This window comes from Prionailurus bengalensis, chromosome C1, assembly GCF_016509475.1.
Source record: "Prionailurus bengalensis isolate Pbe53 chromosome C1, Fcat_Pben_1.1_paternal_pri, whole genome shotgun sequence".
Lineage (NCBI taxonomy): Eukaryota > Metazoa > Chordata > Mammalia > Carnivora > Felidae > Prionailurus > Prionailurus bengalensis.
This window is the reverse complement of record NC_057345.1, coordinates 11,482,966-11,509,706: the sequence shown is the minus strand read 5'-3', so window position 1 is coordinate 11,509,706 and position 26,741 is coordinate 11,482,966. Positions and strand designations below refer to the sequence as shown.

At 43.3% G+C, this 26,741-nt stretch overlaps 1 protein-coding gene across 2 annotated transcripts in view; it reads right to left on the bottom strand.

Annotated features, from left to right (window-relative positions):
• The window catches only part of SPEN (spen family transcriptional repressor), a 99,946-nt gene extending 81,065 nt beyond the window's left edge, over window positions 1-18,881 (bottom strand). For both annotated transcript variants that reach the window (XM_043573843.1, XM_043573844.1), the window contains exons 1-3: window positions 18,206-18,881; window positions 11,504-11,551; window positions 8,960-9,680 (exon numbers count right to left, since the gene is read on the bottom strand). In XM_043573843.1, coding sequence (XP_043429778.1) covers window positions 8,960-9,042 — 83 coding nt within the window. In that variant the 5' untranslated portion in view covers window positions 9,043-9,680; window positions 11,504-11,551; window positions 18,206-18,881. The remainder of the gene's footprint in view (window positions 1-8,959; window positions 9,681-11,503; window positions 11,552-18,205) is intronic.
• Between the last annotated feature and the right edge of the window lie 7,860 nt (window positions 18,882-26,741).

Here is a 26,741-nt window from a genome sequence, read left to right as displayed (position 1 = left end):
CACGTCAGGCTCTGTGCTGACAGCTCAGAGCCTGGAGCTGTTTCAGATTCTGTGTCTCCCTCTCTCTCTGACCCTCCCCTGTTCATGTTCTGTCTCTCTGCGTCTCAAAAATAAATAAACGTTAAAAAAATTAAAAAAAAAAAAAAGGAATACAGATCTTCAAACATTCCTTATCTTCTAGACATAAATACTAAAATATTTATGGATAAAGTAAGATGTCTGGAATCTACTTCAAAATAATACAAACTCCACCATTCCCTTGTGCCAAAGAATAAGGGTCTTAACTCATTAAGGAACCCCTTGGATGGGGACCAAGAGTATCAAGAGGGAGGAGAAAAATAAAGCTGAGTGCAGCCACCACGGACAACAGTATGAAGGTTCCTCAAAACATTAAAAACAGAATTACCATATGATCCAGCAATTCCACTTCTGAGTATTTATCCAGAGAAAATGAAACACTAATTTGAAAAGATATGTGCATCCCCATGTTCACTGCAGCATAATTTACAACAGCCAACAACACATGGAAACAACCTAAGTATCCATGGGCTAAAGAACAGATACGGAAGAGGTAGTGCATACATACACGATAGAGTACTATACAGCCATAAAAAGAGGGAAATCTTGCTATTTGAAACAATGTGGATAGATCTTGAGGGCATTATACTAAATGAACTAAGTCAGAGAAAGAGAAATAACGTGATCTCATTTATATGTAGAATCTTAAAAACAACAATAAAAACCACAAACTCATAGATACAGAGAACAGATTAGTGGTGGGGGGAATGAGCAGAAGGGTGAATTGAAAGGGGGTCAAAAGGTACAAACTTGTAGTTAGAAAATAGTCGTGGGGCTGTATTAAGACTCTGTTAAGCACGAAACTCTTGATTTCGGTTCAGGTCATCATCTCACAGTTATTGAATTCGAACCCCGCGCCATGCAGAGCATACTTAGGATTCTCTGTCTCACTCTTTCTCTCCCCCCTGAAATAATTAAACACTTTAAGAAGTAAAATAAAATCTTCAAAATAAAGAGTCCTCATCAGAAGAAAAAAATTTTGTAATTATGTATAGTGACAGGGGTTAACTAGACTTATATGGTGGCCATACTGAAGTATATACAAGTACCAAGTCATTATGTTACATAATTAGTTTCAAATATACATCAATTATAATTCCATTTTTAAAAAAATGCTAAAGTCCATAAGGTTTGGAGGAAGGTAGGGCCAAGGCAAATTTTGCTGAGATACCACACAAAGTGAGTAACTAACAACAAAATAAATAAATGAAGCACTGATAATTCCTAATATTATTCCCAACAAGCTCCTTTCTCACTATCCCTCTTCTATGTGACCTAGCATATAATAAAGCCCAGACTGATCCAGTGATTAACTTCATCTCACAAAGTCAGTGGTAGAACTAGAACCAAAACTAAAATTTTAAGAGTGGGATAGTTCTAAATGGGTTTTAACCAGAGGCAGGTAAATTTACTCATCCACAAGTTGTCTCCTATGAGAGAAAAAATTGAGGGCAAAAACATTCAAGTCATTTCCAGTCCTACCTTCCTTTTGTTTCCTTGTCCCTCATCCCCAAATGTTGGTTTTCCAAAGAAATGTGCCTAGAGGTGGCATCTGGATATGTGCTACACTGAGAATATAACTGGGCAAATAACTAAATATACTGAGAGGAATTGGAGATAGGTTTCTAAGAAAAAATTTACGGAGTGCCTGGGTGGCTCAGTGGGTTAACCATCCGACTTCGGCTCAGGTCATGATCTTGCGGTTTGTGAATTCGACCCCCGTGTTGGGCTCTGTGCTGACAGCTCGGAGCCTGCTTTGGATTCTGTGTCTCCCTCTCTCTCTGCCCTTCCCCCGCTCATGCTCTGTCTCTCTCAAAAATAAATATTTTTGTTTAAAAATTTACAAACTTGGAAATGGGAGGTTAGAAAGAATCCTTGTATACTGGAGCACGTGAATATTTTTAACAATGTGACCTTGAGATACAGATATGGTATATACATGAAAATGTGTGTACACACACACACACAGAGGTATATACACACAACACACATCTTAGCTTTGTAGCCAAGGGTAAACTGAGCATCCAGATCTTGGTTTCTAAATACCATCCTACATTAAAAAAAACCCAGGACTTCTTGAGGAAATGGTTGATTACAGGACTGGGGCAAGGAAAGTACATGGTAAGTCTTTGTTGTACCTACAATAAATGCTCGAAAGAGTAATGGGGAGATATCAAAAGGACACAGTAGCCTGTTTGAAGGAGCTTGCACTGGCCAAATCTAGAACAATTTGGGTATCAAATAAACCCTGGACTAAAATTCAACTGGAAAAAAAAAAAAAAAGAAAGAAAGAAATCATGAGTATTATATACACATGTAAAGTTTGTGTCTACAGAAGACTAAATATAGAAGCAATCACAGCAGTATATAATACAGGCAAGACTTATCATTAGATACTAAGGCTAGTGGCTATAGGCTTGATAATGAAAGAAAGACTATCTGCATAATAGTGCAAGATCTCCCCATAAAATGCTAATCAAATACAAAGGGGGAAATAGTAAAAACATTAACTTGACTAGGTGAGCAAAGTTAAACTATCACCAGTGGTGGAATGGATCCATATCGTCTGTCTCCTTATAGGTTACTGTGAGAAGGGCACAGAATCATTTGTGGTGTTCTTGCCAAAAACGCATGACATGATCTGGTCAGGAGGATATACTGGCTAGACTCAGGCGGAGGGTCATTCTGCAGAATGAAAGATCCATGCTATGTAAGACTACCAGGCACATGAAAACTAGGGTAAGACTGGGGTCTATAGGTGGCTTAGATAAGCATCTGACTTCTGCTCAGGTCATGGGGCTCTGATCCTCTGTCCCCCTCTCTGCCCCTCCCCTGCTCATGCTTGGTCTCAAAAATAAACAAAAAAAAAAAAAAAAAGAGAGAAGTTAATGGAGTAAATGTATCAAAATGCTAACAATTGGGGAATTGGGGTGAAAGGGGTGTGGGAATTCCTTGCACCATTCATGAACTATTTCAAAATAAATTATAAATGGAAAAAAATAACACTGGTAGGAAAGAATTGGATCTAAGTGTGGACAGGCCTTCATTCTGATGTATCAAATGCCATCTTTTCAAAGAGGCCTTACTTACTCCCCCCACCAACATGGCTCTCCATCCCCTCCTTTGCTTTATTTTTCTTCATAAGGCAGGACAAGCCACGACTGACGGTTGTTGGGGCTGAATGAGGAGTACGTGGGATTCATTTACTATTTTTCTATTTTTGTATATGTTCAAATTTCTCCAAAGTATAACTTTTACACATAAATTAGTAATGTATATGCATCTTTATTAATGCATTAAAGTACCTAGCAGCAGGTCTAATTGCTACTTTAGTTTCCAAATCGTGATAAGCATAAATGATTCACACAGAAATGGGGAAGTGAAAAGGAACCTGTGCAACAAATGTAAGGTGAAATATGGAAACACTTGATTTGTGTTGGTGAAACCAAAGGTACTATTCATACTACCATGTTGATAATACCATGATACTATTTTCTTGAAGAAAGTGATAAGCAATGTAAGTATTTCCCATTTGAATGTTCCCACAAATATTCCTTAACTCTAAGAACCGGAGCAATTCTTTATATAATAAAAAATCTTTTTTTTTTTTTAATGTTTATTTTTGAGAGAGAGCGAGCGAGCAAGCACAAGCCGGGGTGGGGCAGAAACACAGAGGGAGACACAGAATCTGAAACAGACTCCAGGCTCTGAGTTGTCAACACAGAACCTGAAGTGGGGCTCGAACTGATGGAGCAGAAGATCATGACCTGAACTGAAGTCAGATGCTTAACTGATTGAGCCACCCAGGTGCCCCTATAATAAAAATCTTTAACTGTGCTAAATTTCAATTCATCTCTATACTCAAGATGAACTCCTTAAACACAAAAATTCACTAAATTTAAGTCAGGATAGAGATATTCCTTTGTGAGTTTTTTAGATGTTTACCATTTTCAATTTAGCAGACACAGACATAATGTAGGGGGGAAAACCTGAATATTATAATACTCTAGAATTATACCGAGGTCATTTTTTTATGGCAAAGCATATTTCCACACACTGAAAACCAATTAGATAGTACACAAAAATTATATGGTTTCTAATAAAATACTTAAACATTCTCACTGGTTTCCACAACAGAGTATGCTATTTTCACTCACAATATGAGTAGCTCTAAGGCAAATAATAGTAAGTAAAAATAAAGTAAGTAGGGAAGGTTAGAAATTTAACTACAGAAAAATACTACTTTGTTTTGTCTCCTTGTTCAGCAGACTAATATATATGTTGGTTTCAAGGGCTTGCACATTTATTTCAAATCATCCAATAAGGAAATTCAGGAGCCCAATTTTAATAAACATATACACTGAAGGAATTTGCAGACTACAATGCTTACTCTAAATGCTGTGGACTAATTAACTACAGCTCAAACACTAGATTTTTTAAAGTAACAGAGAAATACACCGTCTCCAATTGGATATACTAGTTTTCAAGAACTACTGCAAACATTTTTTTAAATTTTAGCAAAATTTCAAAGGAGAAGGTGAGACTTAGAAGACCATTTGGAAAAACTTTCACATTACCACTATCCTTATAACTTGTATATAAATTTTCCCAAAGCATGAGTGCTCACAGGATTAAAAGTGTCTCATAAATCAAGCCTGAATTCGCTTCATGAGCATACCAAACAATACAATGCCTGAGCAATCACCAGTCTACAAGAAAGGTAGTTGGAAAAAGGTGCCCTCTACACAAGTCAAACACCACCATTCTTCCGGGCACTGAGCCCTGTTTTCCTCTAATCTGCCAGAGACATTCTACTCAGGAAGTAAAAAAAACAACATTTCAAGCATTCTATGTGATTTTTTAATGCTATTTCTCAAGATAACTGATTTTTTTTTATTTTTAAAACGTACAAAAGCCCATCATGAAAACAGATTATCAAAATTATAACATTCAAAATCAGAGATGTTTCTACATAGAAACTGGCTAGGCTCTAAAAAAGAAACGACGTAGCAATGATGTAAGGCTAGGGTGAGTCAAATCTGTTTTAAGTCTAAAAATATATCTAGTTATAGAATACTAAAGAAATGGAAACTCTTCCACTATATTTTTATTGTGTCCCAAAAGTAAAGATATCCAGATACATGTAACACATAACATACATTCCAGAGATTTAAGCTCAGAAAACCACTGAAAGAAGACCTTTGAAATTAGCAAAACCAAAATACATTTTTAAATAGGTCTCATTCTTTGACAAATTTTTTACATAAGCTGCTACCCTGCTCTATATCTGCACAATCTTTAACGTATTCTCAGTAACTGGACATGGGAAGAACCTGAATATGCAATTTACTTATTATCTACAAATAAGATATAAAGAATTTTAGATTCTTTAAAGGGCTCTATTCGTTTGTTCATTCTAATTCAGGGAATCATCTTTGCATACACCTCTCTTACAACTAAAAGACAGCAACCAATTGTTGTGTAACTCCTCCCTTCCCCCCTTCCACCCAGCTAACATACAAAGGAAAGGACTTTCTCTATTGTGCAAATTCAGTCCCTGCAATAGATCTTTGTTAACTAAAATCTGATTCAGAAATAGTCCTCATTTAATTTTTTTCAACCAGCATATTAAAAGCTGTAAAGATAATGAACACAACAAATGTGTTCTTATTGCAAGAGGGTAAAGCCAAATTTTGAAAATGCCCTGATTACACTTTAAAGATTTGGTCATTCTTTAGTATGGAAGAAAAAAAGCCAGATCAGCATCCTTCTTCTCAATCTATTTTTCACCAAAAACACTGATCAAAATGTAAATAATAAAAAAAAATTTTTTGGTTCTGACCCTTCCCCCACCCACCCCACAAGTACCTCTAAACTGCCAGCTCCGTAAACTAACTGGCTTAATCTTAAAAAAAAAAAAAAAAAAAAAAAAAATTACTACAAAAGCCTAATCAGTGTTACAAGAATAATCATTTTGAAAACGTTTTATATAATGTATTCCCAGTATACACCTCTTAATCCTGTAAAACACTTATCAGTTAATGTAATTAGCTAGGAAAAGGGAAAAAGCTGGTAAAAGGCATTGTAGGGTTTCTCGCATTTTGATTTCTAGAAAACACCAGAAGTGAGTATCCTTAAATTTCCTTGCAGAGCTGTCATTCTGGTACAACTACCTTTTTATCCCTTTTACTTAAATTACTCAAATTTCATTTTCCTCCCGGTAGCAATCACACATTTTACAAAACATTTTTTACAACAGGGATAAAACGCTTTGAATTCCTCCAAACAGGGTCCATTTAGCTCCACAGCTGGAGAAGCAAAAACATTTCTTGTACATGTTTAAGAATAAACAAGAAACCAAAAATGGAGATTACCTGTCAGTAGGAAGTGGGAGAATGGGAACTGGGAATCCCGAGGTCAGGGGTGAAGGGGAAATTTTTCTCTATAAATCTTTTAGTCTTTAAACCCGTAAGAATGCAATGCCTATTTAAAGAAGAACGTTTGTTTAAAGTTTTTAAATATCGCTTTTAAAATAATGGAGTTTGGTGGACACACGGTCTGCTTAGTTTTAAAATAATCTGCTTTTATCAGCAGCATCTGCTTTTGCTCTGCAATAGGTGAGATACTCCTTTAAACGCAGTCGCGAGCACTGTGCCGGCTAAGCCCTCTTTAATACAGTAACGTTCCTCCAGACCTCGGCTTTCGAAGGCAGCTCGCATCCTCCGCCCCCTCCTCCCTCGGTGCATTCTGAGATCTGCTCGGCTGATTCCCACATAAAGTGGGTCCTGGCCGCCATTTTAGAAAGTCATTCACACAAGCCGGACCGCAGCACCAACCACTTAAAAACCTCCCCAAACTCCCCTGCACGATTTCCTCTTTCCTTTCCCTAACCCCTCATCTTGAGAGGAGTCAAACTCCCTGCAAGAGGCATGCAATGTCTCTGGAAATGTGCATAACGCGAAATGACACGTCTGGCCACAGAACACTGAGGAGCAAAGCGAATGCTGCAATGCACGTGTTTGCACGTCGGTACAGACGAATTTCCCAGGCAGAGACCCACAGACAAAGTCCACCAGGGGTTAAAAGTGACCACATCTAAGTGGTTCTCCCACTCCAATAGTCTGCACCTCCAAGATTTTCCCACTAAAGCAGTGAAGATACTGGGGCTGTGGGTGGGGGTAATGGGTGGAGCAGCGCCAGGGAGAGAAAGTTCCCATCTGCCTCCCAACTGAGCCCAAGGTCTCGATCCCCTTTATCACAATGGACAGAGGTGAGTTTTTGCTCCCGGCCTCGCCCTGCCTGGTTTCTCAGCACAACGTAGTAAACACCGGGAGAGTCCCTGGAAGCGCGCCTCCCCCAGCCCTGCCTAGGACAGCGCTAGCAGGTTATGAATGGCCTCACTATTGCCGGCTCCTTTTCACACGCGGACACGCGCAGACGCGCGCTCCAGCGGTGAAGATTTAATACCCCAGTAACAGCAACCACCAACAGAATCAATGATCCTCCATTTAAAAGACAGAGTGGAGCGCTGCTGCCTCTGCTTCCATTTCCTTATCCAAGCAGCTCCAGAGCAAGCGACGCAATCTATTTTTCCCATGGTGACTCACTGATAAGGGCGCTCCATAATTTCCTTCACTCACTAGATAGTAAGGGGAATTAAGAGGAAACCAAACTTAAAATCTTTGAGGATTCTGAATATCGGAAAATACAGTAATTTTCAAAGGCAATCACAGATTTGCTACAGTCCTTCTCATTTTGCACCAAGCCTAAGTAAACCGTCACTTCCAGCATTTGATGCCGAGGACTCGATCCGTTACGGTACACGTATGTTTCACAAAGAAAGCAAGCGCCTAAATACTACTGTAGAGGAAAGACGGCTCAAAAACAACACAGATTCCTATATTTCACACACAAAACACACTCTGGGAAGTTTAGAAAAGCAGCTACGTGTTCTAATCTTAAAAGACTTGCTTTTTCCTAACCACCGAGTAAAGAACTCTGGGTGGGAGGGAATCTCTTCTTACAGGCGGCCCCTACGCGCTAACCCGGCGCGGCCCCGGAGGCAGAGAGCCTGAGGCTTTCGGGCTCCGACGCGAACTGGGTACCGTCCTACCTGAGGTGGGCCTTCCCCGGCAAGCCCTCGGTCCCCACCGTCCTCCTCGCCCAGGGACCCCAGACGGCTGAAAGCGGCCAGGAAGGCGAAGGAGCCAAAACAGGCGCACCAACTTATTTTCAGACACCAGCCTCTCTAGCCAACCCCGCAAAAAGAAAAAGAAGGGGGGGAAAAAAAACCCAAAACACAGAAAAGAAAAAAATGTGCGCCTGCTATTTCCCTTTAGTTTCTAGATCTGTAAGTCCTTGGTGAGAGGTGCCGGGAACCTCGTAGTGTCTCCCCAATTCTGAGATGCACCTACACCACCTACCAAGACTTCTGCCTGGGTCAAACCTCTCCTCTCACACAAACCCCTCTGTAGGTCAGACATTTCCGTCAGTCCGCAAGGCGAGGAGCGGGAGCTGCTGCGGGACTCCGGCGTTGGCCGCGCCGGGGTGGGGGTCCCTAGTGGGCAGGGGTCCGGGGCGGCGGCGCGCAAGGATGCGACCCCACCGCCGCCCGGCGCCGGCGCCGGGGAGGCCGGGCGACAGCCTCCTCCCGGCTAGGTGAGGAGAGGGCGGCAATGGGGCCGCGCCGCCGAGGCCGAGGCCCAACGCCGCGACGCGGGCCGAGCGGCGACCAGACAGCCGCGCGCTCCTCGCACCCGGCCGTGGGTCTGGCCCGGGTCCCCTCAGCAGTTCCGCGCACCACGGGGAGGGGCCGGCAACGGGCCGGACGGGCAAGCAGCGCCTGAGGAGAAAGCGCGGCCCCGGGCCGCGTGTCACTCACCGTTTGAAATGCTCGATGATCTTCTCTTCCCGCACATTCTCCGGTAAGTTGCCCACCCAGAGGTGCCTGGTTTCCCGGACCATGCTGGGCGGTGTGCCGGCGACCGCTGGTGCGGGTTCTCCCTCGCCGGCTTCGTACGAGCCCGTCAGCGCCGGGAGGCGGGCGCCGGGGCGGCGGCGGCGGCGGCTGCGGCGGTGGCGTCGGCAGCGGCGGCGGCTCCTCCGGCTCCCCCCCGTGCAGAGACCATCCCTCTCCCCCAGGTTCTGACTCTCGGGCCTCGCAGCTCCGCTCTGCCGCCACCACACACCCGAAGCCGACCCTCGCGCTCCGGCGGCGCATGCGCCCCGGCGGCGGCGGGCGGGGGAGCGGGGAGGAGGGGCGAGCGGGACCCGGGCGGCAGCGACTACGACGAAGCTGGCGCTGTGGCAGCCGGACGCTTCCCACCGGCGCGCGCGGCCCGCCTCCTTCGCCGCGGGCGCGCGCGCGTCCGCCCTCCCGCCGAGGCCGAGGCGCCGAGTTCCTCCCAGCCGGCGCGCAGGCGCGCGGGGGAGGGAGGGACACGGGGTCGGGAAGGAACGCTCGCGCGCCGGGTCCCGGTGCGCAGGCGCGCAGTCGCGCGAGGAGCCGGCCGCGGGGCGGGCGCTCAGTCAGGCTTGGGGCTCTGCGCGTGCGGGGGCAGAGACGGCCTCCAGCCCCTCGAGCAGGGGTTCCAGGCGCCGGTCTGGAGGAAGAAGAGAGAGAAAGGGGGTTGGTTTTGATAGGGCTGCGTGTCGAAGCGGCTGCCAGTGCCCCTCCTAGGAGAAGCCAAGACTTCTTCCCCTGCTCACCCTTCGGCCAGGAGCTGGCGGTTTCCGGGCAGTTGGATCCCCGCCTGCTTGGGAAAGTGTCAGAACAGGGCCGCCCTTCTCTCTGCCCAGCGAAGCAGTGACAGCTTCAAAAACCCATTCCTCTCGAGAATCATTAGCTTGTAACGTTAAGCAACTTTATTTTATATAAGATTGCGAAACCTTTTGTAAGCTATCCTAGCTGATCGTTACAGGATACCAGGAATAGAACTGAAATGAGAAGGCTACGTATCTAATATTGTATAAAGGATTCATATAGAGATTTACTGTAATTTAACATTTAAGCATAGAAATGGATCAGACCTCTGGCCTTTCCAGGCCTAAAGGCCTTTGAAGACCACAGTAGAACTTTTATATCAAGACCAGTTTGCAACCCTGGAGAAAACCCACAAAATTAAGGCAATTGTACTGAGTCCAGAAAAATGGAATTGTTTAAATTTTCTTTTCCATTTTTTATCTACAAAAATAACGTATCAAAGGCGTGGAGCTTCAAGTACATACCAGATTGTAAATATTTGGTCTCATTCACTGTCTCCTTAAATAGGAGCCAACTTACCACCAAACTATGCTGTTTTGAATTGAAAAATATGGTCACCATAATCAATGGCACTAATACCCGGATCACCTGTGCATAATTAGTTTCTTTCGTTCCCACAGACAGTAATGCTCCCAAGTAGTTTTGTTGTTGTTTGCCACATAGTCTAACGTAAGTTTCTTAATGATTGTCAGACTTAGAGTCACATCAACTGTCTTGTATTTGGTTTAATAATGGTCTATACTAAATAAATAACCTTGATCTCAGCAGGTCTGATGAATTGAGATAATCTCTCCTCTTTTTAGGACGTTCAAAAGTCTAAGCAAGCCCCCACTTTAAACAGTTGCAACAATTACAGTACAAGATGTGCTAGCTCAGGAGCTAACTTTACCATCCATTTGAAATGATTTTTGGAATTTTGACAAGTTACTTCTCAAACTTCTAGATTCTAAGGTAATTTAACTAGTTTTTATGCTATTTTCCTAGCTTATGTTTACACGTTTTCTATTTCAACTTTTTTTTTTTTTTTTTTTTTTTTTTTTACTGTTTGGGAACTTCAGTAAGTCAGAAACAGAAAGAGGTGGTGGCAAAGAGTTAGAAACAGAAAAGCCCTACCCTAATAGTGGCACTCATTCATAATTTAGTTAAGGTATTAGTGCCACCCCAGAGGTTCGTCTTGTCTTCATGCAAATCAGTCATTAAATGAAATGGAAATGTGTGTTCTTGAAAATATTCTGGAATTGATTTCTCAGTAAAAGCACATCAAACCACATTCAGATGTAGGATAAGTCATTTACATTTGGCCATTTCTCTGTCACATCAACTATCACATAAGGAGTGTCAGGCCAGCACCCTATTAACCTAAACCCCTGAACTATATAGCCCTGTATATACAGATGCAGTTAGCGTTGAACTAAAATGCATGTTTCCATGAAGCATGAATTTCAATATAAGCAACCACAATTTGAAACACATTTTAAAATATGATGTAAATGATTTATTTAAAACCTGATAGGCTATGAATTAGCTGAAACCTCTTGGGAAAGACCAAAGTGTCACCATGAAGAACAGAAGAGATTCAGCTCAACTGCATTAAGAGGGGCAACTAACAAAGACGAGGATTCAGAAAATAGGGTCTTGCACTTAGAGAAGGGGATATCTCACCTTGAATGCAGACTTCAGTTAAAATCATGCTGAAGAAAAATTCAAGGGCTGAAAAAAAAAGGGGGGGGCTTTTAGATGCAAAATCAGGAGAGACTAATTAGAGTAATTATTAAATATGGTATCCATCTAGGACTCCCACAGAACAATAAAAGGATAAACTAGAACAAAATAAGAACCAGTTAAGATGTTTTATACTACTTTCTGCATGGCACAAGAATTAGGGGACATTAAGTGAAAATTAAAGCAACATGTTTACCAACTAAAATTTTTTTTAACATAACACAAATTGTTAAGCAAAATTGAATTAAATTCTCCCAAAGACCTTTACAGATCACAGACTGTCAAAAAGATTAGGTACAAATGTCAAATTAAGAGAGTATCAGTTCTCGTTTTGCCAGAGATTTACCAAACTGAGAAAGAGTCTCTCTCTAACAAGATTAAGGCTATAGCAAAATCCCATCAAATGTCATTTGATACCACCTTATACTCAGGATCTCGTGAAGTGTTAGTCAGAATACCTGTTGGGCACCAAAAATAGCAACCGAAGTATTCATGTTAGTTTCCTGGGCTTTTAAAAATCTGATGTGTATTTCTAAAAAGAGAATTCAGTTTATAAAATGTCAACACACATCAACTAAATAGATATATAGATTATTTAATGAATAAAACAAATTTCAATTCTTATCTGTTCAAATTCTTAATGTGCTCCTTTGATGCCAATATATATATATATATATATATATATACACACACTATATGTGTGTATATATATATATGTAGTATTTATATATAGTGTATATATACATAGTATATATATAGTGTATGTGTGTGTGTATATATATATATATACTATATATATAGTGTATATACATACATATAGCAATTTAGGTAGGAAGTCTGTCCATCTATGTTAAAGTTAATAGTTGCAGGTTAAAAATATTGCCCATATTCCTTACTGATTCTTTCAGCATAACAAACACTGCTTGACCATGAATTGAAAAACACTGAAGAAAAAAACATTGATGGTATGAATGAGAGACCTTAATGTATAATGGAATAACCCTTGGATTAAGAGTTAAAAATTCCAGTTCCAATTTTGTCACTGGCTATATGACCTAGGCAAATCAATTAAATCCTCAAAAGTCTCAATATCCTTATCTGCAAAATGAAGATAAAAAATATGCTTTCTCTACCAAAAATGGTTGCTAGAAGTATCAAAGAAGATAACATATGTAAAAGAATTTGGAAGAAACACACCATAAAAATATCACAAATACTAATAAGTTGACCACTAATTTCATATTTACATCAAAAATAAACATCAGTTGGGGCACCTGGGTGGCTCAGTCGGTTGAGCGTCCGACTTTGGCTCAGGTCATGATCTTACGGCTCGTGAGTTCGAGCCCCGCGTCAGGCTCTGTACTGACAGCTCAAGAGCCTGGAGCCTGCTTCTGCTTCTGTGTCTCCCTCTCTCTCTGCTCCTAACCCACTCACATTCTGTCTCTGTCTCTCTCAAAAATAAATAAACATTAAGAAAAAAACTTTTTAATAAAAAAAAAATAAGCATCAGTTGAAAGAACATATCACAGTTATAGCCAAGTCCTATAGTCAAATCAAAATGCACTAATTGCATATTAAGTGCGCAGTTTCTGGTTTTTGTGGGTTTTCGCTGACTTTTTCTATTGCAAATCTCCTAATAACAACAAAACTGGTAAGTGCATGCCCTTTGCACAGCCCCAAATCAAGTATTTGATTTTTTTTCAGTGCCTTTCATTTTTATTGGCAATGTATCAGGAAACACTGGGAAAGCTTTTCTCTGTTTCTGTCCTTGTTACAAAATATTTACAAAAGCAGAATTTCTTCATAAGCACTTATCTTTGTATGTTTTCAATAGCAAGGCAACCCACTCTGTTATTCTAGTTTTTAAATTATTTTAACAATAACTGATGCTCACTGAAAAAGATCAAAAGTAGGTTGCGATCTCTCCTTTCATCTATGATAAGTGGATAGTGAAGTGAATATCCTCATTTAAGTATTACAGATAATTCAGAAAGGTAACATTAAAGCAGAGCCATTTGCAAAGGGAAATTAAAATAGATGTTTTTAATCAGGTCTTACTTTCACACTGTGAGGAGCTCCCGTATTTAACATGCTAGATGTGCTCAAAGAGTTCAGTCATGCATAATGGAAGCCCAGTTGGAGAAAGCATCTGAGCCTCAAACTCGGGCTTTGAATGCTACCCCAGCCAATAGAGCAGATAAATTAATATCAACATTTGAGCAGGAGGACAGAATCGTTACCAGATATTTAACAAGATTTTGGTTACAAATCTAGTCCCAAGCAATTAAAACTAAACTATTTCGTGACAACACATATACTTAAGATACAAGCGCTTGTTTCTAAAGGCATCATGTAAAAATACATTAACGGGCTCTAAAATGATCAAAGCCTATTTGACAATACAAATTCCTTCTATTATTAGAAACAGTTTTCCAAACAGTAGAAATGAAACAGACAACACTGCTATATTATTCGCAAAGAGTGTTTGACATATTGCTAGTTCGGAGAGTCAACTGGTGAAAGGCAGACTTGTCCATTAACAGACTTATTTTGATATAGCAGGCTCACTCTGGTGGAATTATATATACATAAATTATCAGAACTTCCATCAATTGAACATTAGCCAGCTAGCTCTCTAAATCATTCTTTCAGCAGGCTAACATTTCATCATCTATTTTCCTGTTCAACCCTCCAAGAAAGCTAAATAATTTATCCCACGTTTTTAGTTTTCCAGAAACGAATGTAATGGCTGATATTTTCTTATAAAAAATCAATTCGTATGTTTCTACCATTTCCCAGGAAAGTTGCTAAAAGTAACTTTTTTCCCTCTATGAGGAAATACTGCTAATGTACCTAATATTTACAATTACGAACACGATTTATTAACATTTATGGCATTGGAAAAAATGGACTGGGAGGATATTTTCAAATATGTTAATCACAGCTGTGCCTATGTGGTAGATTTTTTTTTTTTTAATTTTAATTCTACTAAAGTTAACAGCCAGTGTTAGTTTCAGGTGTATAATACAGTGATTCAGCAATTCTATACTGAGTGCTCATGATGACAAGCGTACCCTTAATCCCCTTCACCTATTTCACCCATCCCTTCACCCACCTCACCTGAAATTTAAATTTTTAAGAAGTTTTTTTTCATCTATATTTTCTTAAAATTTTCTTCTACACCTTCTTCAGTTAACATATATTGCTTTTATAATTAGAAAAAGCTGTAATAAAATGACTTTTCGAAGTCAGCATCTGGGTTACTTCAGTTAAGGGTTTCTCTGAAATGTTGATGCTGGACTCTACTAAATTAACATATTTAACAGATCCCATGTGAACAAAATGTTATTCACTATGTTAATTCGGAGATTTCATTCAACCTTTTAAACCCCTGCTGCTAATCCTCATGGGAGAAAAGACTAACCCTCTTCACTAGAAGTGCTATACTTTAATCAACACACCTCATGTATTGCAGATTGTAACTTTTAAACATCAGGAAGTCAGCAGAATACAAATCATGCAAATCAAGGCTACTGATTAATTCAAAGACTACTATCAAAGTATAGTTGATGGAATCTCAAAAACAGTAATACCAAATAAAATGTGTTTAGTAACTTGTTATGTAGGTTTTGAAATTTTCAGCAGACTCAGGGGATTTAAGCTTCCCTGCTCTAGTTTGAAGTAGAAAATTTAGACAAAAAATTATTTATGTACTCATTCAAAATGTTTTGAAAACTGTTTCCATTTCAATTCAATTATTGTTTGATAATAATGCCTCTTTAAATCACATCACTGCCTCGAGTATTTTGCATTACTCATCAGGAGGGTAATGATTGCTAATTTTATACAATTCGACATTAGAAACCTTTTGGCTTAAGATAAAACCACACTATTTAAAGACAAGGTAGGACATGATGCCTTTCTGAATTAAATACTGGAATTATTTTTCAGGCTTTAAAAAATTAAATTTCAGTATTTTGATGGAGGCACTCATTGAATTTTTTTCACGCCATATACTACAAGAGTCATGGAAGCCACTTCTTACACTTCTTTTTGGTAAATACTTTGGCTGAAAAGAGAATGCCTCAGGATAACTCTTAAAGGATGCTTGATTAAAATGGTCATTAAAATGGTTTCTCTAAGAAAACAGAATCATTAAGAGTCAGAACTAAAGACTTCACTGTATACTGTAGTTAGCTGGCAGAAGGGCCAGGGTGGGATGAACTACTAAAAGGGGTCTATGTTTTCCCCACCACACAAGATGATATAAACACACACCCAAGCATAAACCTTTCCCTTAAATTCACTCGAAAGTGGCTCCAAGACGGGGTACTCTTGTCTTTCACAATTTTCAACTTAAGTGTATATATCGTTCCCCTCAGGATCAGTTTCCAGAGATCCTAATTATTAGACCCCAATAAGAACTTTGTTTTTATGCCTATTTAAAATTATAAAAGGTACAAGTAAATAAATGTAAAAAAGCTTTAAAAAAAAATCGGGGTGCCTGGCTGGTTCGGTGGATAGAGCATGAGCATGCGACCCTTGATCTTGGAGTCTTGAGTTCAAGGCCCAAGTTGGTATAGAGTTTACTTAAAAATAAATACATAAATAAAAACATTGTTTAATTACAAAACGTACAAACAAAATCTTCCCCTTATTTAGTGGTGTTGCCCTTACTTTAGGGACTTTGACTTCAAAGACTCTCATTAACCATAATTTGTCAGGATAGAATCTCTAACCGAAATTCTGCGAATTCAAAGGACAGTTAATCTGGTCATTTCCAAGCTTCAAATTACAGCCTTGTTAGCAGGGGGAGAATTCTATTGCTTGCCAGTGCCTCAACGCAGCCTCTGGATAGCTTTTCATATACTAAGAGTTCTGTTAGGAATCTGGCACCAACTCAAAATTCCCACCAGGAAGAAAGATCTTCCTTCCTTAGGACCCACTGCGTGGCTCCGCCCAGAGCCTTGACCTGACCTGACCTCGGACTTTGCGTGGTCAATGGTGCACGCGCACCTGCGGGCAAGTTAGCACTGCCCGACAACTTCAGAGCCAAAATGCGGCTCTCGACCATAAAATGTCTGTCTCTAGGAGCCCCCAAGGTGCCTTCCTCGCGAACAAGCTCCCTCTTTTAAACCTTACATCTATCAGGATCTGAAGGTACGTTACACGCTAAACGAATATCGGAAGGCAATTACTCCACCAGTGCAACGAATGTCCTTCAAAGGGGGGCAAGGAAACAAAGCTCAGGACTGGACACAGCAGACCTCCATGCCCTGCCAAGGGAACCTCACTTAGCCTGCTGGATTTCAGAAACGGGCTGGCATGGGGAGCGGATTACAAGGCAAGATAAAAGAGCTTGGGGGGGGGGGGGGACTTTAAGAACCCACAACCCTGGCAGTAACTTACACCACACTTCTAAGGGGACAGGAAAAGAAAACTAAAACCAAAGGCACCTTGAGAAACACTAAAAGCTGTTACTATGGTTACCACTCGGCGAGCTCCATTCTGCCGAGACCGAGCAGTACGCCCGGGCCCTTTGTCCGCATCCACACACCAAGCACAAACCTAGCGACCAGCCCCACCAAAGGCTTACGTCTGCGACCGAGGGAGGCGTTCCAAATAATGGACACCTTTATTTTGGCTTAGTGAGCAAGAACTGCAGGCAGCGTCTGAGGGAAGCCGGCGCGGCCACCGCCTCGTCCCTGGGCCAGGGCTGTTCCCGCCCCCTCCCCGTTTGGAAAAGGCTCCACCACACTTGCAGGCACCGAATCCGGTCAGGAGCCGGACCAAACATGGCGCAGGCAGGCGTGGAAGGGAACCAACCAGACACAGTCCGAGCTCATCCCTTCGGCACAAAGGGAAGGCTCAGCTCCGGGAACCCCGCGAACAGAATTGTTAACCCCTCAAGACGCTACAGTTTCCCCGAGTGGGAGCTGAGGAAACAGTGAGTAGGACGCAACCGAGTCGCTCAGACGCACTTCATAGCGAAGACGCTACCGCAACCGGCGCGGAGAACACAGCTCGGCGGAGACGACCTGCTGCGCAGGCGCGCGGAGCAACGACGCGAGCGCTTCGGCCCTGCCCCTCCCCCCCCTCTTCTCTCAAAGGCCAGGGGAGTTGCCCCAACGCGCTGGCGCAACGACGGAACCCGGGGGGGGGGGGGGCGGCGGAAAACCTGTTCCCTTCATTGTGAGAGCGAACGGCCCCGCCCCGCACGCGCGCGCGCACGCCCCACTCTCACACTTGCACACGCGCGCGCCGAACTTGCCGCCCAATCCGGCGCGCATGCTCCGGGAGGGAGGCGGCGGCTGAGCCTGCGGCTTTTTGGTGTTTCCCTGAGAAGTTTCTGGAAAGACGGAGCCCAAGGGAAGCTGGGGGATGGGGAGCACAGGGAAGCGACCGTTTGAGAGAAAGAAAGCGAAACATCCAAAACACACCGACACCGCCCAGCCTCCATCCATCACGTCATGGCCGAGGCAAAGCCCAAGGCCACCAAGACCCTCACGCCACGGGGCGGGGGAAAAGCTCGGGGACTGCAGCAGCCGCTCCTTCCTCTGCCTGTGCCCAGCCCCGAGACCCCCGACCACGGGGAGAAGGGAGAGGGCAAGGGGGGAGCGATGAAAAATCTAAAACGCTCACTGGAGGTTTGCGTGGGGTGCAAGCCGACATCCGCCCTCTGGAGCTGCCCGTGCACTCGTGGGCCGCCCGTGGCTCTCCTCTGGGTCTCGAGCGTGGGCTCCGCATTGAGATTCTACGCGGCTGCCGAAGTGCTGGTTCGGGAACTCCTTAACCCCTGTTTCCTCAATCTCCCCCTCATTTGGGGGGGGGGGTGTCATTTGGTCCCTCTTCCTGTCTTCACTTTGATGGCCAAAAGCTAAAGCTGCGGGCGTGCAGACACTAGAAAGGGGTGCTCCCTGCCCGCGCCAGCCCGAGGAGCGTCTTGGGCGGGCAGGGGTCGCCTGGCTGTTGTGCGACGTTCAGTTCTCTCCAGGTTTTGGCCCCTTAAGTGAGAGCCTCCGGCAGTGGGGCAAGTTTGGAAGCGCAAAGGCGGCACACGCACAAAGGCGCCGCCTGGTTTGCGGAGTCGAGAAGCGGCCGCCGGAGTGTGGGGCGCGAAGGCGTACCAGTGCCCAGGGAGGATCGCCCCCGACCGCCACCACAAGGAAGCCCGGGCGGGCATTGTCGCGCTCGGGGGGCGGAGGGGGCGGGGGGAGCGGGGAGAGGCCCGCGGCGCCTTTTATTTCTCCGTCGGCGCCGGCTCGGGACTTGGCGCGGCTGCCATTTTGTGGCGCGGCCGCCATTTCGCGGGGCCGAGGGGGCAGCGGGACGGGGGAGGGGCGCGCGCCGCCGCGGCCGGCGGGGGGCGGGGCTGGCGACGGCGCCCGGGCAGCCCCCAGCAGCGAAGGCGAGCGCGTCCCCTTTGTTCTTCGCCTCTGGGCTGGGGCTCCGCCGCCGTGCCGCAGCGCTGCGGGCGCAGGGCGTGTGCGCCCCCCGCCTAGCCGCGGAGGGGCGTGCGCACCGTCCCAAGTCCCCCCCTGCCCTCTGAGCCCTTCCAAAGGGAGGCCCGTCACCCCTACCCTCGCTCGGTGAAGGGAGTGCGTTTTGTTGGGCCGTGCCCCGAACACCACCGTGGGAAGCCGTGGTTCACCCTGAGAATGAAGGCGCTTTGGGAGCCTCGTGCGGTGGGGGTAGCAGATCGGTTTGGACGCCACTGCCTTGAACCGTAGTGGCGCCCCGCAAATAGAAGAGTGCCGGGCCACGCGAGCTGGGAGACCTGACAAAGGTGCCGAGCGCTAGCGTAACCGAGAGGTCGGGCTCTTTAAAGAAAGAAGAGTGTCTTTGAAGTGCTGTCGGCGGGAGGAGAGCCGAGACGTTGCCGTTCATTGGCCGGCCGCGAGGCACGCACTGCGCAACTAGTTTCTGATAGGTTTTATGGCCCATTATTTCGATCTGAGCCATAAACTGGAACAATAGATTGGAATATTTTATTTCTGTCTGTTGAGAACATCTTCCATTTCGCTTCTTTTTTAAGCCCCTTACGAGTATGTAAATAGCGAATTGACTCAATAAAATATTACGAGCCTTCCAGTGTCATTTCGAATCCTGAAAGAGCTATTGTTTTTCTGATTTCAAGGGAATATTAAAATGTGAATCTTGGCATTTTAATGTTCACTTTGCGGCTGGAATCAACAAAGCCAGGAAATTCAAGAGTAATGCTTCTATATTTGTCTTCCAGTCTTTGCTTTTTGTGCAAGGTATTTTTGTTTAATGGGTTGTGGCGTTTTGTTTTGTTTTTTTTCAGTTTTGTTTTTCTTCACAGCAACATGAATTCATAAGCGAGCCAGCCTTTTCTGGCTCAGGTCCCCATGTCTTTTGGTGTTAACAGCTACAGTAGGATTGATTCCCCCTCCCCTTACTATGTATAATTGGGGGGGGGGGGCGCTGGTTATCTGTTTTAGTAATAGGGGAGTTAAACGCATAATGATAGGATGGAAAGTTAAAAAAATACATTATCGTTGAGGGAACAGATCAGCATTTGATGGCTTCCAGATGAAAAACATTTTAGGAGTAGCTGTTAGATCCCAAATTTTGTCTGCATTTCAGTATGACTAAAAGCACTGCCTGGAATTTTCATTTCTTACACTCTGTCTCAATATTCTGCAAAGCACAATACGCTTTTTGTGTATTGAGAACTTATGAAATATATTGTTTTTAAAACACTGTCACTTTTTGTTTGTACAACCAAAATTAAGTAGTATGAAACTATTAGCTTTATTGGGAATTAGGACAGAATAAGGCAGACAAAACATGCCGTTAAGAGCTAGGCAGTTGAAATTTATAGAGGGATTACACAGTCCTTTCACTTTGTAGAGCTGTAGAAAGATCTGTTTTAACAATTCTGATTCCTACAATTTGTTTTTATTTATAAAACATGTTATTTCCCACCTTTAACTCTTACACTTAACACGAAAAGCACACCCCCTTTCTGTACAAAATATTTGCAGTTTGTATTTTCTTTAGAGTGGGTGCTATTTAGCACTGTTCACCTGTCCCTTATGACCAGTGCCATACATTTGCAAGACAGTTGAGCAGAAATTCAGGAAGCTTCTCTCCCATCCTAATGTCGGTCTCAAAAACATGTTCCAACTTCCTATGCCAAAAGGCTAACCAGTATTAAACAGGTGGGCTTTAAATGTGCAGAGCCAAGTTCAAATAAGCAGATTCTGAATTACAACAATCTCATGATCTGCCTGCCCTTGGAGTTAAAGTGCTTTGTATGTCGTCCTAGGACTGGTTTCATTTAGTCAAACCACGCAGGACTAGAGAATTCCACGATCACCAACCCATTGTTCCTATAGCGTTCTTTCTTTTTAAACTGAGCTTCTTAATTTGTGCTGTTTTGTGTTCCCTGAAGAAAGATTGGATGTTCACCAGAACCTTTAATTAAACCAAGATTCTTATAGACAGCCAGGGCAGAATCAAAGTGGTATGTGCTAGGCCCTTGGGCTTATTTTTTTGACGTTTGGTGAAGATTGTATGCAGCTTTTCTAAACAACATAGAAACACTGAAGATCTCTAGCCATTGTTACGGGAAAGGGCAGTTTTCATGCCAAATTCTAGCATAAGAGGGAATTTAAAACAATAACAGTAATAACCTTTTCCTGGTAAGGATAAATAAGCTCTTCTAGAGACTTTAGTAATATGGGAAGTTCTTCAAAATATTTTGGCAGCAGTGAAGCACTCCCACGTGCTGGAATAGTCTTCCCCTTTGAGGCAAAACTCAGAAATTCAGCACTTCAGAAGTACTGGAGTTCAAAGAACAAATCTTTGCGGCCAACAGTATGTTTCTTAGGAAAATAGAAACACGTCTATGAAAATAAAAAAGACCCTGGAACAACCCAACATTTGTCTTGCCAGAGTACAAGATTCCTGGTAATTGTGCAGTTTATATGAAACCTGTAGATTTAACATTTTGGCATCATGGTTTAGATGGCCTGTACAGACAATGCATCAAAAAGACTTCTGGGGGGGCGCCTGGGTGGCTCAGTAGGTTGAGTGGCCAACTTCGGCTCAGGTCATGATCTCACGGTCAGTGAGTTCAAGCCCCGCGTCGGGCTCTGTGCTGACAGCTCAGAGCCTGGAGCCTGTCTCAGATTCTGTGTCTCCCTCTCTCTGACCCTCCCCTGTTCATGCTCTGTCTCTCTCTGTCTCAAAAATAAATAAACGTTAAAAAAAAAAAAAATTAAAAAAAAAAAAAAGACTTCTGGGGGCTCCTGGGTGGCTCAGTCAGTTAAACGTCTGACTTTAGCTCAGGTCATGATCTCACAGTTTGTGGGTTTGAGCCCCTCGTCAGCCTCCGGGCTGTCAGCACAGAAGCCCCTTTGGGATTCTGTGTCTGCCTCTCTCTCTGCCCTTCCCCCGCTCATGCTCTGTCTCTTTCAAAAATAAACACTAAAAAAAAAAAAAAAAAAAAAAGTCTTCTGAAAGTCAAGCTCTTTATTACTTTGTTTATGTAACAAGTTTTGAGCATCAACTTCGTGCCACATCCTATTCCAAGTACTTAGGATATATTGCTGAAGACAGCAATCAGATTGCTATTCTCATGAAGCTTAGCTGGTTTGGGAAGGGGGGTGCAGGGGGGATGGTGGGAGGGGGAGAAGAGGCAATGAATATAATCCACAGGAAAATGGGGCACCTGGGTTGCTCAGTTGGTTAGGCCTCCGACCTTGGCTCAGGTCCTGATCTCACGGTGCGTGAGTTCAAGCCTCGCATCGGGCTGTGTGCTGACAGTTTGGAGCCTGGAGCCTGCTTCAGATTCTGTGTCTCCCTCTCTCTCTGCCCCTTCCCTGCTCACACTCTCTCTCTCTCTTCCTCAAAAATAAATAAGCCTTAAAAAAAAATTTAATCTACAGGAAAATAATAGGAACAGTAAGTGCTAGGGTGAAACTATAGAGACACATAATAAATGAAGTGGGTGTTGCAATTGAGATGGGGTGGTCAGAGTGGGCCTCATTAAGAAGGGACTTGAAGGGTGCCTGGGTGGCTCGGTTGAGTGTCTGACTCTTGACTTCAGCTCAGGTCGTGACACCAGGGTCGTGGGATCGAGCTCCATGTCCGGCTCCACACTGAGTATGAAGCCTGCTTAAGATCTCTCTCTCTCATTCTCTCTCTCTCTCTCTCTCCCTCTCCCCTTCTGGCCCCTCCCCATCTCGCACGTGCTCTCTCTTTCTCTCAAATAAAATTTTAAAAAACAAAAGAAGATACTGGAGTAAAGACTGGAAGAAACTAAGGGACCAAACTGGCTGTTTAGGGAGGTGATTCCACAGAGATGGAACAGGAAGTGCAAAGGTCCTCAGGTAGGAGCATGACTGGCACGTCTAAATCTAGCAAGGAAATCACTGTGGCTGGAACAGAATGAACAATGGAGAGAGTGTAAGAGATGATGAGGTCAGAGGTTAGGGGAGTAGGGGCAGGTCTATAGAACCTGGAAGGCCACGGGGGAGGACTTTAGCTTTGAATCCGCATGGAGGTGTTGCATAGGTGACTGGGGTTTTGAGAGCTATTGAGAATAAGAGGCTAAGGATAGAAACAGGACCCCATGCAGGGGCTATTTCAGTAATCTAAGAGACGGGGGTGGCTTCGGTGGCTAAGGGATCCTGGATATATTTTGAAAGTAAACCCAGAAGGCCTTGCTGATGGATTGAACATAGAGTTGATAAAAAGAGGAGCCTGAGGTTTTTGACCTGAGCAACTAGGAAGATTGAGTTGCAATCACCTGAAATAGGGAACACTGGCTAGAACCGTTTTATAGAGGAATATGAAGAGCTCCGTTTTAGATCTGTTCAGTTTGCGATATTTATTAGATGGAGACATTAGGTAGGTGGCTGGATATGAGTCTCGAGTTCAGGAAGAAGTTCTGAAGATCTATATATTTATATATTATTCAGGAGATCTATTATACATACCTATATTGTGTCTGTGCGACGACGGTGTGAGAGAGAGAGTGGGAAAGAGGAGAGGGGAGGGGAGAGGGAGAGAGAGAGTTGGGAGTTGTCAACATATGAATGGAATTTAAAGTCTGAAACTGGATGAGATCACCAAGGGAGTAAGTGTAGTTATAGAAGAGAACCAGGAAAGCCCTGGGGCATTTTGACGCTTAAGAAAGAGATCTCAGAAGTCAGTAACTTGCAAAGCAACTGAGAAGGAGCAAACCAGTTAGGGAGGAGAAAAACCAAGAGAGGGTAGTGTCCAGGAAGTCAGAGGAAGAAACTGAAGGAGGAGAGAGTGATCTGTTGTGGGATGCTGTGGTGAGGTTAAGGTGAGGCAGGATTGACTGTTGGAGCACCGTGGAAGTCTTTGGCGACCTTGACAAGAGAAGTTTTGGTGGAGTAGTGGGGCAAGAGCCTGCCTGGACTAGATTGAAGAAAAAAATTAGCGAGTCTGGAATCACTTTGGGAAAAGTCCTACGGTGGATTTGGAGGGGAAGATGCCAGGGGTGGTGATGGTTGAAAGTACCTTCAGTTTCAGAAAGTTCCTGGATGTTTTAGCTTTGCCTCTGTCCCATAATGACATGATCAGTATACACTTTCTTTGGAAAAGACAACTACTTCGTATAAAATCTGCACATTCTCAACTTGGAGTTTGGTCAACACTTGGAAGAATTTGGTCAGTAGGACAAGGAACCTAGCAGAGAGCTTTTCCTGGAGTTTATATAACCATCAATGCTCACCAGCAGTCTGGAGTGCTTAGAGATACAGCCAAGCAGACTTTGCCCTGGTTTCTCAAGCGTGTACCTCAATAATCCCTGATGACTCTGCAGCTTTTGTTGGACTTCCTGTAAAAAGCCTTAGACCAATGATGGCAAACTGACTCTATCACAAGAATGGGAATGCCCTAAGAGTTAAGTGCCCCTCTCAACAGGTTTCCTGTACCTGTCATATTGGAGACTGCTTGAGTAACAGCAATTGCCAGTGAATGACAGTTAACTAGATTGGCCGTGTGCTTTATTTGAAAACGTATTTATCATCCTGGGCCTGAGCTCCACCGTTAGAATCCTGCATACTGATGAATATAGTTAAGTTAAAATTTTTATTTTCAATTATATTACCTGGTCATTTCTTATAGGAGCATGTGATAAAATACAGATATAAAATATTATGTATATATTAGCCTAAAACATTTATGCTGAATAGTCACCTTTGAAACCATCTTTATTTGGAAGCATTTATCAATTTGGATGAAGCCTAGAATATTATATGATTGAATTTATATTTTCTTTTTTTTTTAAATTTTTTTTAACGTTTATTTATTTTTGAGATAGAGACAGAGCATGAATGGGGGAGGTTCAGAGAGAGGGAGACAGAATCTGAAACAGGCTCCAGGCTCTGAGCTGTCAGCACAGAACCCGACACGAGGCTCGAACTCACGGACCGTGAGATCATGACCTGAGCCGAAGTCGGCCGCTTAACCGACTGAGCCACCCAGGCGCCCCTGAATTTATATTTTCTAATACTCATGAAACATTGCACTGGCTAGCTTATGCAGTCTTAAACCATTTTTCCCTTGTCCTGGCCCACACAACGCTTGCATCAGTTACCCTGATTTGCCCTGTAGTGATCCATTTGGGGGCCAAGGAGGACCGTCTCCCTACAATAGAATATCAGAATATCAGAATATCAGAATCCTAGGCCAGTCTGATACATCTGCCTTGTGGGACTTTTTCACACCTCCTGAAAATCACTGATGTAGAACTTAAATATAGCTGAGGCACAAATGGTCTTTTCCTTTACAAACCAGTTAGTTGACTTGAGATTTATTTCTAATGGTATGAGTGCATCAGTTGCTGGCACAGAGGATATGTCATAAATAATTGACTTCCTTGAGAGGTCCAAGACTACTACATTTTTTAAAAGACATATCTCCTTTCTTCTTATTTATTTATTTATTTATTCATTTATTCACTTATTTATTTTTTAGTAAGCTCCATGCCCCAATGTGGGACTTGAACTCACAACCCCAAGATCAAGAGTTGCATGCTCTACTAACTGAGGCAGCCAGGCGCCCCATATATACTTTCTTACTTTAAAAAAAGTACACCAATAGCCAGATTATGGAAAGAGCCTAAATGTCCATCAACTGACGAATGGATAAAGAAATTGTGGTTCATATGCACAGTGGAATACTATGTGGCAATGAGAAAGAATGAAATATGGCCTTTTGTAGCAACGTGGATGGAACTGGGGAGTGTTATCCTAAGTGAAATAAGTCCTACAGAGAAAGACAGAGACCATATGTTTTCACTCTTATGTGGATCCTGAGAAACTTAACAGAAGTCCATGGGGGGAGGGGAAGAAAAACAAAAAAAGAGGTTAGAGAGGGAGAGAGCCAAAGCACAAGAGACTCTTAAAAACTGAGAACAAACTGAGGGTTGATGGCGAGTGGGAGGGAGGGGAGGGTGGGTGATGGGTATTGAGGAGGGCACCTTTTGGGATGAGCACTGGGTGTTGTATGGAAACCAATCTGACAATAAATTTCATATTAAAAAATAAATTAAAAATAAATTTTAAAAGTATAGCATCTATTATATTGGAGAAAATGAAATTATCTGTACAAATATCATGCTGGATTTTTTTTTTAACTTTATTTATTTATTTTGAGAGAGAGAGAGAGAAAGAGAGCACAAGCTGGAGAGGAATAGAGAGGGAGAGAATCCCAGACGGGATCCGCACTGTCAGCACAGAGCTCGATGCGGGGCTCAAACTCAGGAACCATGAGATCAGGACTTGAGCCGAAATCAAGAGTCAGACGCTAGGGGCGCCTGGGTGGCGCAGTCGTTTAAGCCTCCGACTTCAGCCAGGTCACGATCTCGAGGTCCGTGAGTTCGAGCCCCGCGTCGTCGGGCTCTGGGCTGATGGCTCAGAGCCTCGAGCCTGTTTCCGATTCTGTGTCTCCCTCTCTCTCTGCCCCTCCCCCGTTCATGCTCTGTCTCTCTCTGTCCCAAAAATAAATAAACGTTGAAAAAAAAAAATTAAAAAAAAAAAAAAAGACGCTACTCGGAGTAAGCCACTCAGGTGCCCCATGCTGGATGTTTCTAACCCTTGATTATAGTTCTGCCTTTTGAAGAAAAACAGAACCAGTTTTGGGGTTTTTTGTGACAAGTCTTCTGAATATTTGA